We start from the raw sequence: 11,577 nt of genomic DNA, 5'->3' as shown, positions 1-11,577 counted from the left end.
TTCACCCCCAGTTACAATCCCTGTGGAGACGAAGTCTTAGAGCGTCCGTTCACTTTATGAATTACCTGCTCACTCTTTCTACGAGAGACAAGCAAGCTGAATGAAGTGACGCCCTAGGTTCCCGCCAAGCCGAACATTTCGAAAGATACAAGGAGACTGTCTGAGGATACTCACAGCAACGTTTGGAGCGGCGTTTTTGCCCAAGTCGTCCGTTGTCCATGGTAGATACTCCGGAACAAATGGAAAGAAAGTCTTCTGGTCGTTCTCCGTCTGCAGGACCCACCAAGGGGCAGTCGCAGGATGGAAATAAGAGTGGAAAACAAGGTGTGTTTCGGGCGCTTCGCAGTTGTACAACATGACAAAATTTAGGTCATGCTGCCAAGGATTGGAAGAACATAAAATTTTATATAGTAGCTTCTTTCTTCCATTTACTTTTTGAATATTTCTAAAGCTGTGGGTCATTCCGAATCTGTTACTTGAACTCACTCTGTCTGAAGTATGTTTGTATACCTCGCCACTCGCCAGCTGCCACATACACTGATTTGTACCTGTTGATTTGGAGCTCTGACTGTGCCGTACTGCATGCCAACCCGGATGTTTTGGTGACTTCAAGTGTTTCGTTGAAGTGATTTTTGTAATGCGTGTGCACGGGATCCGAAGACAAAAATGCTAACAGCATTCTGTAAAATGTTGTTTGAAGAAAGCTTGCTATAAATTTACCAGGATTTAAGGACACAACACCTGAAGCAGGTGCGAGGGACACACCCCCTTGACCTCTTGTCACTAACTATTCTGTAGCATAAGTTATTCTCAGTTTGAATCATTCATTAGTTTACCACAAATCTGTGTTATAACAATAAAAAAAAACTGTGCCCCATATCTATAGGTGTGGATTCCCCTAACTGTTAGCACCCTGATATTATAAACATGTAGATCTCTATTTAAGATTAATACTTACTATTTCAGAAACTGGCAGAGGCCGAGGAAATGCAGGCCCCAAGTACGACAGGAAGAGAGAACCCAACTATGGCGGCCGGACACGACCTGGGGGTCCCGGCCCAGGGAGACGGCCTCAGACACAGAAGACATTTGACAGGTCCTTCGACAAGCGTCCACGGTCCAGATGCAATACTAGTGATTACAATACCAGGAGATGTGATGAGGTGGGACATTATTGGAATGTTGTGTCATTGTGATGCAATGGTTTATTGATATATAATAGGGAAGTACTACAGTCTACAGGGCTGTTTGAGAGGATTACTACCTTCAAACACGATAAGTGCAGCAGTGCTGAAGGATGTTTTTAATTCTGCTTGTAGACGAATGTACTCAAAAGGTGAAACACAATATTTATTTTATTGCAAGTTGCATGTTTTCTTATGTATTTATTTATTTATTAATCTTGTAGGGTAGTCCCTTCATTTAAAGGTTTTTACATGAATGTTGCCAGATTCCAAATAATGTTCAAAAAATGATATTCATGTTTCAATATTCTTGTGACATTTGTTGTCCCAATTTTTACCCAAATATGTTTTGTATTGATCAGTGTTTATAACAGACAAAAACACAAACTAGCGGTGTCATTCTACATGTACATCTATACTTAACTGGGCAAAGCCCCCTTCAGGGGCATTCCACCTAGGTGGAAAAACAAAAAACGAAACAAAAAAACATTCTTAATCCTACATATGTTATGAGGTACAGAATGTAGCATTATAGATACAAACGTAGGCTGATTGAAGTGAAATTGAGATATGACTGTTTTACTAGCTGTCTTGTATGAACTATTTCTTTTTATTATCTCTCTGTCACACAGCAATCTTAGCTCTTGAAACTTGAACTAGTCTTTCCTTTCTTTGAAATACAGTTTAAGTATAATACTGTATGCAAATAATTTACATGATTATCGATTTATCTATCAACCACAGGTAGCGAAGGAGGGCGAGGCTGAGGTTGGCTCAGCCTTGCAGAAAGGTTCTCGCAAGATGAACCTGAACCATTTACTCAACTTTACCTACGAGCGGAGGGAGAACGCCTCCCAGTACGGAGGGGGGCAACACTCTTCATGGAAGAGCAGGAACAAGTGGGGTCGCAAAGGCTCGGGGGCAGCACACCCCTTCAACAAGGAGCAGTTTCTTCAGTCAAAGTTAGTAATTAATAGTGTCTGTAGGTTCATTTATAGGCCTGCCTTCTTCAGTTTTCTACCGTATTACTACATATTAGTCCCATTTTAAGTTGTAGGTTGTGCCTTACATAATACAGTTACTATGTAATAGACATGTGCTGATTGAGTGCTTTGTTTTGTCTTGATAGCTGCCAGTTTGTTGTGCGTGATACGGGGGACTACACTGTTCACTCTGCAGATCCAGACACTCTGGTAGACTGGGACAGCATTGAACAAGTGGTAAGGATCTAATCTTTGTGATATTGTATCTTATACTTGCGTATACTAAGTTTGCATGATTATCTACTATTGTCTAATTTTTCTATCACCTATATGAATGAAAATTGGGTTTATATACCTTTATTGCTAAAGATCTTAACTGATACCTTTGTATTGCAGCGCTTGTTCAGTAATGAGGTCCCGTCGTGTCCCATCTGCCTGTATCCCCCCACTGCGGCTAAGATCACCCGCTGTGGCCACATCTACTGCTGGCCCTGTATCCTGCACTACCTGGCACTGTCTGACAAGTCCTGGAGGAAGTGTCCCATCTGCTATGATGCTGTCCACAAGAAGGACCTTAAAAGGTTTCTCAATTTATTTTACTTGTATCCTTTTGTATGTCAGTTGACCTTGCAAGAAAGTGAAAGTGATGTCAATGCTCATATGAACACAATGAACCAATGAGCTACTCTTCCACTGGTTGATTCCCCTTGTTATTTTAACAAGCACAATGAACAACAGATTAACGTCCCATCCTGAAGACCACAGCTCTTTTCAGTAGCATGCATGTTGCATAAGCAGCAACATCAAAGACAACCATTTTTACCTACATGTACCTGCTTACCTAGTTTACCATGGTATCTCAAAAGTTGAAACTTAAAATAGTAATATCTTTTAACCTCTCAATATGACATGTAATGTGTCCCTTTCCAGTGTGGTTGCTATGGAAGCCCCCCAGTACGCAGTTGGCGGCACCATCACCATGCGACTTATGAAACGTGAGCGTGGGTCTGTCGTAGCACTGCCGGTGTCCCAGTGGAAACAGAAGGCAGACAAAGGAGCTCAACCTTTCAATATAGATGGTGAGTGTTATTTGTGGTGATCTAGTGTGTGCAATTGTTCTTTTGTCTTCCTCAATTGTGGTGAAGCTTTTTCAAGTACCTAGTACGTGACTTTGCTACGTCTCTTTTTGTTGCCAAGCTCTTGAATACATAATGGATTATAAAACTGGCATTTTCCGAAGAATTGTAATTCAGCAAACTTAAGTTGTTGATTTAAAGCTTGTTGATTTGTGTCTGTCTCTGTCTAGTGTCTATGATGTAGCTTTAAATGACATATTTTCATTATTGTTTTAGATGAGGTGGACACTCGCTTTGTGAAACTCCTGGTTGCTTCCAGTGACCAGGTACATACTCAGATCATTGGCCCAGAGAAGGCCATGCTACAGGATCAACTGGAAAAGGAGAAAGATGTAAGTATATGAACAGAAATTCATCAACCATTGTCTTCGGTTCATATCTTAAGAAGAGTGAAAATGATATCTTGATGCATAACAGTCCAGTATACCAATCGGAGTAAAATGTGTAGAATTTTTGAAAAGTTGAATTGTACTGGTAATTTTCAAAAATTGGTCTTACCCAAATTTTAAACTGTCCAACTGCAAACTTTATCAATGAATGATATAACATGCCACTTCTATTGCACCTTGCTTCAGAATGATTAATGTCAACAGTCACTCAACACAGACAAACTTTCAAGCTAATATAATGTATACATTTAGTGCCCAGAAGCCTGCTTCATTGAGGCCGCCCTGAAGAGTCTTACTGAACGTGAAGAGAAGACCATCATTGAGAAGCAGGTGGGACAGCTTACAGCTGCCGCTGCAGGGCTGAGCACAGAGGAGGGAGGGCAGGAGGAGGATAGCAATGAGGACAAACCTTCAGAGAACAATCCTTCAGAGAACACCTGGCAAGCCTCCAAGGTGAAGCATTAACAAGACTTTCTGTAAAACTACTAAAAGGGAAATGTTTGTTTTACAGTAGGGAGCAGATGGAATGATCATGGTAGGTTTAACTTTGGGGTTGAAATTGTCATCTAGGGTTATAGTGTAAAACATGAAATGTTCATGGTGGTTTGAAGTTTGCAGTGGAGCAGTCCCCATGAAAATGGCAAACATGAACCACCACAAACATTTGTCCCTTTACATGAACCAAGCATGTTTTTAAGACCAGACTGTGAAGTTTAGTCCTCTCACACTGGACCCATACTCTTTTTGCTAAGTGTGGTGGGATCTTTATGTTGGGGGTTTGGCTTTCTTCAAACACCAGCTTTACATTCCATCAAAAGAACATCCTTAACTCTGGCTTGATACTTGAAATTATAAGAAAGTGTCCAAACCTAACATGATGTGCATGTGTCCCCAGCCCTCGGTGGAATATGCATCAGCCTTTTCTGATGAGGAGGTAGAAAATGAGGCTCCTCTGTCTCCCATCGCTGTGGATGGCATCCTAGAGCCAGCCGAAGAAACTGCAACCCTGCCTGTCCCTGGTACTGGAAACCAGGAAGATCAGGAGCACAGTGTTGGTGAAAACAAAGAATCAGATGTAGCTTTCGAAGAAGCTACAGCCATCTCTGCAGTCGGTGGAGAAACTACAGCCAGCTCTGCAGTTGGTGAAGAAACTACAGCCAGCTCTGATACTGCTTCCAATCAGGGAGCAGCAGCAGCTGGTCAGGAGGCAACCAGCCTCCCATATGGGGCCAAGAACTTCTTTTATTTCTACCAAGGTAGGAAAAATCTTTCAGCAGCCTGCATTATAGTAACACTCCTCAGGAATTCCTTGAATCTTATTCATTCATTGGGTTGGTTTAATGTTGTCCTTGTGCACCTGGTGATGTTTTTTCCTGTCTACCACAGCTGATGATGGCCAGCACTTATACCTTCATTCTCTGAACATCAAGTGCCTTGTCAAGGTAAGTTTATTCTTTCGTGAATGGGAAGAGTTGATATATGAATGGACCATCCTTTTAAATATCCACAGTTTAAATGCTACTGATATGCAAGCTGTTTGTTTTGAATTGACCATGTTCTGTTTGTTGTTTCAGGAGTATGGAAGCCTGGAGAACTGTCCTGAAATCATCAGTGGCAAGATTGTGGAGATAGACCAAGAATTCATGACAGAAGTGAGTTCCTTACTACATGTGTATTTTAATAAGCCATGTCATTATGGCTGTCACAGTCTACTCAATGAGTTTTTAGTTTTCTTATGCCGTGGTAATAAGGTTTTATGGGGAAGCGCTTGAAAGAGGGATCTAAGTATGTCAACTGAAGACTCTTGGATTAGTTTGAGAAATCTAACATAGTCGTTTGCCTCCCCAGGATGTCCGCAGACGTCTTCGCTACCTGAGCCACCTGCCGCTGACCTGTGAGTTCAGCGTGTGCGAGCTCGCCATCAAACCTCCGCTGGTATCCCGGGCAACACTGCGCTTTTTTGAAGGTGAGATATTTTCTTGTGGTTGTTGTTGTGATGCAATTTGTAATGCTAGCTATAGATCGTAGAGGGAAATGTCTTCTGCATGTTCTGCATAAAATTTGATTTCATTGCTGCTAAAGAATAAAATAGTTCTACTCCTTTTGAACAAGTTTATTTAATTATATTTAATGTACGGCTAAGAGATGATCTCTTGGTGCTGATGTACTTACTTAAGAGTTAAAAAGAGACACAAAGGGACGCAAAGGGTACTTCAAGAGGCTTAGAACAGCATTCTCCCTAAGTCAGAAACATCAAGATTGAGACCAACTTGACTACTGATGAGCACTAACTGACCACATCTTATCTCCCTAGATGAAGTTCAGAAGAGGAAGCAGGCTCGGGCCAAGAAGCATCGTCAGGAGCAGCGGCGTGACCGCAGGATCTCAGAGGAAGAGTCCAAGAAAATGCTGGGGAAATGTGAGTCAGGTGTTCAAGTAACATTACAGGCTTCTTCATGAGCATGCCAATAGAAGTTATCAAACCTGGCTGTCTCTGCAAGTATGCAGTAGTCAAAACCTCACAAGAGGACAAAATCAAGTGTATGTATGGTCAATGTAGATTGAATTCATAAGTATGCTTGTCTATGAGACAAATCGTCTAAGGGGACCACCAAAAAGTGGTAGTGTTGGCCAGGTCCTTATGAAGAGGTACAAGTTTGACTGTCACCAAAAGAGCTGATTCTAGTTTTTCTACTGGGCGTACTGTAATAGCATTATAGTGAACTGTTTTGGTTGTGTACAAGAAGTCATGACTTTTCTTGTGTTTCCATGTTGATGTTAGATCCTGACCTGCGGTCTGCCCTGGAGAGCCGATACGATTTCCCGGAGTGGCGCAACCCTCTGTACCCACAGAACCCAGAGTTCGAGCTGTCCCAGAGTCCAGGGTCCGCCTCCTCTTCTTCTGTCCAGACTCCTATAGGATCACCAGGTCAGTGGGTCATGCCCCTAAACTCATTGTTGTTGATTTTTTTTTCTTTTTTCTTGCATCATAAGTGATGGCGTCGAGTTTTGTGGGACTCAGAGTCTAGAGTTCGATACTCGCTGTGCGCCGTGTCTCATTTCCCAAAGAAGTTATCAATGCTCAATACTCTATGCTCTAGTATCAAGGGAGCCATAGATGGGTATGTTAATCTTTTCCTTTATTAACCGTATCTCTATTGTGTGTTGTAGGTTCTAACTTGAACCCTGCTGCAGTGGAGTTTGTGCCAGGAGGAGCAGCTGCAGCTGCAGCTGAAGCAGCTCCAGAGGACACATCACCCTTCTATCCACCACCACCCTCCTTCGCTCAGGTAAACTTCTCTCTCTTTTGATGTTGTGGATGATTTTGCAACCTGATACCACATGTATGAAAATTTGTGTATAGACTTTGTTAGGACTTAAAATGGTATTAATTGTATCTCTGTTATATTTTGAATGATCCTTACTTCTCCTCATGACCTCAATGTAAAGTGGCCAATTTGAACTTCTCATGAATAAACATAGGTTCAAACAAACAAAAATGCTGACAGTTCTAATATTACTCGGTAGTTACTGAAGTGATCTGATTCTGTTCCATTGCAGATGTTGAGGGAGGGCCAAGCTAAGCCAGAAGTTTGGCCACGAGCAGTGGTAGCCAAGGAACAAAAAGGTAAACCAGATACTTTAAATCCCGAAACTTTTGTAAGTTTTTTTCTGTGGTTGTTGTTGCTGTCATTCCACCACTGCTAATTCATGATGATATGGATTTATACCTCCAATTCAATACTACAGTGCAGTACTTCAAAATGAAACCACCACAAAAGTGAATGAATTTGCAGAGTTTCTAACACAACTGTTTGCCACCTGTCTTCAGTTGAACCAGTCCGTAAGGCGCGCAGCAGTGCAGACAGTGAGGACGACGAGCCCGGCGAGGACTGGGTTCCTGCGCCGACCTACCAGAACTCCTTCAGCGAGGCCATAGCACAGGCTCTAGGCAGCCTGGACGGATCTGCAGGTAGAGTCATCACAGATTCAAACTGCAGAGATAATGTTACTTTGTAGAATACAGTGTGTTTTGTAGCTTTAGAACGGTTAGTTGAGTAGGAAACTGACTCCTTCAGCGAGGCCATAGCACAGGCTCTAGGCAGCCTGGACGGATCTGCAGGTAGAGTCATCACAGATTCAAACTTTAGTTACTTTGTAGAATACAGTGTGTTTTGTAGATTTAGAACGGTTAGTTGAGTAGGAAACTGACTCCTTCAGCGAGGCCATAGCACAGGCTCTAGGCAGCCTGGACGGATCTGCAGGTAGAGTCATCACAGATTCAAACTTTAGTTACTTTGTAGGATACAGTGTGTTTTGTACATTTAGAACGGTTAGTTGAGTAGGAAACTGACTCCTTCAGCGAGGCCATAGCACAGGCTCTAGGCAGCCTGGACGGATCTGCAGGTAGAGTCATCACAGATTCAAACTGCAGAGATGTTACTTTGTAGAATACAGTGTGTTTTGTAGATTTAGAACGGTTAGTTGAGTAGGAAACTGACTCCTTCAGCGAGGCCATTGCACATGCTCTAGGCAGCCTGGACGGATCTGCAGTTAGAGTCATCAAAGATACAAACTGCAGAGATAATGTTACTTTGTAGAATACAGTGTGTTTTGTAGATTTAGAACGGTTAGTTGAGTAGGAAAATAACTCCTTCAGCGAGGCCATAGCACAGGCTCTAGGCAGCCTGGACGGATCTGCAGGTAGATTCATCAAAGATTCAAACTTTAGTTACTTTGTAGAATACAATGTGTTTTGTAGATTTAGAACGGTTAGTTGAGTAGGAAACTGACTCCTTCAGTGAGGCCATAGTACAGGCTCTAGGCAGCCTGGACAGATCTGGAGGTAGAGTCATCAAAGATTCAAACTGCAGAGATGTTTGTAGACTAAGGACTGTTAGTTAAGTAGGAAATCAATTTTTTTACTTGTTTTCTTGTAAAGAAATCACTGTAACACACACAATTTAGATTTCAAGTTACATACAGTTGTTATGTCATTTTAATTTCAGGCAATACTGAGCTATCAGGTAACGTAACTGAAAATGTGATACTTGAGTAATCACATTCTTAAGAAAACTAACTAAACTCTTTTTTTTTTACAGAAGCATCAACTGAGGCTCCGACATCAGGAGGAAAGAAAAAGAAGAACAAAAATAAGAAGAAACTGTTGTTCTCCACCTCTGTTATTCACTACAAGTGACGTGCTGCATGGTGCCAGTGTTGTTGTGACCATTCATGCCTCGAATATTAGTCATTGCAACAAATGAGAAGTAAAAGAAGTAAGATGTTGCAGCCGTGAAAACAGCAGGAAACTGTGTGCTCTATATGGCGTATATTGCTTGATAGACATGAGAAAAGCTGAATTTGTGGGCAAAGCAAAGCAAAGCAAAACTCCAAAGTTGTGTATGCAAGATGTAATGAAAAAAGTTCATGTCTTTGTAAGCCTTCTATCATTGGTCACATTGAATTTGGAAAGAAAAAAAGTCTTGGATTTACTTGAAGCAAGTGCAATGGCAAATGGAAGCTCCCTTAATGTACATTTTGTACCTTGAAAGTTTGGAAAGCTCTTCTGTATGTAAAAGGCAAAAATGAGAATGATGGAGCTCTTACCTCTAATATGGAGAATGATGTTAGAATTTGAAAAAAAAAGAAAGAATTACGGAATAAATTTGAAGTGACATTTGTTATCTGATTCTTGATTCTTCGCTGCTTGTCTTGATGTAACAGTTTGTTTCATTTAGCTAAAAATCACTGCTTCCGAATTTCTCAAACATATCATACTCAATTCCTGTTGTATTCACAATTGACTAGTCCATGGACATTAATTAGCAAAGTCAATGGAAGTCCTTCTCTTGACTTTTCAACCCACTGTTAACCTTGGCCTTCACCACATTCATACCTAACATCGTTGACTATTTGTATCAACTTATTACATTATAGTTTTCATGAAGTTAATGTTGATTGAGAATCTTCACGTGATGCTCTTAACATAATCAGATGTGGAAAGGTTGAATATCCCAGTCAATATATCAGTTTTTTTGGTTACATAACTGTCAACAGTTGACTATATTTTGATTTAGTCTACCTAGCCTCCAAACATACTGGTAAAGTTTAGATGAAGCATAATTTGACTTGTTGAGATGTGACTTTTTCATTTTATTTAAATGGTCTTCCAGTGGAGTTGATGAGTCTTCAATGATATTGCATGGAAATAGGTGTGCCAAGCAACAGATACTGCAAGTGATACAAGTATAACTGTACAGCCCTACGGTCAAGTCTGCAAATGTGTCCATGTGTTCGGCAACGTATTGTGAATGTGGGCCTGTAATGCAAGCATTTTGTAGCCTTCAAATGAGTGAAATGATGCTGACTTAAAAGACTAGGCAACTTGAAAACTTGTCTTAAGTTACAAGCAACCTAATATAGAGACATAAAGATCTTTTAAGGACTGCCTGTATTCTGCAATACTTGACGTGGTATGAAGACTGCCCTGCTGAAAATGAAATGAAATCTGAAGCACAATTGATTGTCAGATATATGTACATTTGTAGAAGGTGGAGAAAATGCTGCTAGATAGTACTATTGGTAGTAGTGAACATCATTGAAAATGGTTATCAGAAATAGAAAGAGAGCACTTCAAGGCCCATTGCATTGATGGTATTGTTCGAAGATGATGATTTCTATGTTTATATAGTCTTTGGTAACAAGAGTTATACAGATGATACAAAAATTAATGTGGCATACTCTGCTGGAAGTTTTGGACTGTTGTAAGATTTTACACAATGTCTTAAGTTACAACATTAGTTAAAAACTGGTACATATAGAATACAACACGGTGTATTCCGTATCACCCGATGTATCAGCCCGACCCGTGGGAAGGCTGGGACAAAGGGTGATGCGGAATACACCGTGTTGTATTTTATTTATGTCATACCCACCTAAGAAAACCTGTTTTGATGAGAAATGCGCCAGAAGTTGAACAAATTTGGTGCCCTCGAACAAAAAGTGTTGCAACAGTAATGTTCCAACGTCTGAATCAGGTATTCAAACATTCGATGGCGCCGCACTCTGCCCACTTGAAACAGTTCGATTCATTCGAATGGAGCCTGTGTGATACGCCTTTTGAACTGGTCTGATACGGAAGTTATGGCCCGGTCCGGAACACCCGTATCAAACGTTTTCGTGTCACAGGTATGACATAAAAGAAATTATAGTACTCCTGCCAGTAGGTTTTGGTATAGAAATGCCAAAGTAGGCAAGTGACAATGAAATGAAGTAAAAGCAAATTGGTCAATGGATTCAAATATGTACCACTTGTTTATTAGATGAAACACAAGGTTTTATGAAACAGATCTAGGCATATGTTGGAACCTTTGTTAGATACTGGATATGTCAAGGAGGTTCCTTGGATATGTGAACTTTGCAGCCAATGTACATCTGCCTGAAAAGGTCCATACTGGTAAATGTATCAGGTATTGGTGCAGCTGAAAAGAATATTACCGAGATGTATTGAGAAAATATTGTGTTGTGTTGTCTTTTATTTCGTATTTGTTGTACTGATATGTATGTGACTGTGACCAAGGCTTGGAGTGGTTGTGTGGATGGATTTATCAGCTGCAGTATGTTCTGCTACACCAGAGGGCGCTGTGCATCAACACTTTCCAACTACAATTAGTAAAACACTTAGTTTTGAGTTCCGCTGGGAACATTTAACTTTATGTTGAGCGAATATCAAACGAACATACCTATCACACATTTCTAGACTGAAACAAATGCGCACCAAAGCCGCACTCATTGACGTCGCTCCGCGTATTAACACGCAGGTGTATGGTCGCGCAGTAATTCGTCCGAGAGCTCCAAGTGGTAATAAGGCTGACCCAGAAAA

General features: G+C 41.0%; 1 protein-coding gene across 1 annotated transcript; it reads left to right on the top strand.

Moving 5' to 3' along the window:
- Positions 1 to 176: 176 nt before the first annotated feature.
- Positions 177 to 11,210, top strand: LOC118425686 (RING finger protein 10-like; the record flags this gene model as incomplete). The annotated part of the gene is given in 18 exon segments (XM_035834719.1): positions 177 to 324; positions 967 to 1,163; positions 1,929 to 2,146; positions 2,314 to 2,404; positions 2,564 to 2,748; positions 3,098 to 3,246; positions 3,520 to 3,635; positions 3,945 to 4,145; positions 4,588 to 4,948; positions 5,079 to 5,134; positions 5,267 to 5,344; positions 5,541 to 5,658; positions 6,007 to 6,111; positions 6,475 to 6,621; positions 6,864 to 6,982; positions 7,254 to 7,320; positions 7,525 to 7,665; positions 8,795 to 11,210. Coding segments are annotated over 18 exon segments (2,553 nt in total). The 3' UTR covers positions 8,893 to 11,210.
- Between the last annotated feature and the right edge of the window lie 367 nt (positions 11,211 to 11,577).

The sequence above is a fragment of the Branchiostoma floridae genome, chromosome 11, assembly GCF_000003815.2.
Source record: "Branchiostoma floridae strain S238N-H82 chromosome 11, Bfl_VNyyK, whole genome shotgun sequence".
In the NCBI taxonomy this organism is placed as follows: domain Eukaryota; kingdom Metazoa; phylum Chordata; class Leptocardii; order Amphioxiformes; family Branchiostomatidae; genus Branchiostoma; species Branchiostoma floridae.
Note: the sequence above shows the minus strand (reverse complement) of the source record. Positions and strands in the feature narration are given on the sequence as shown.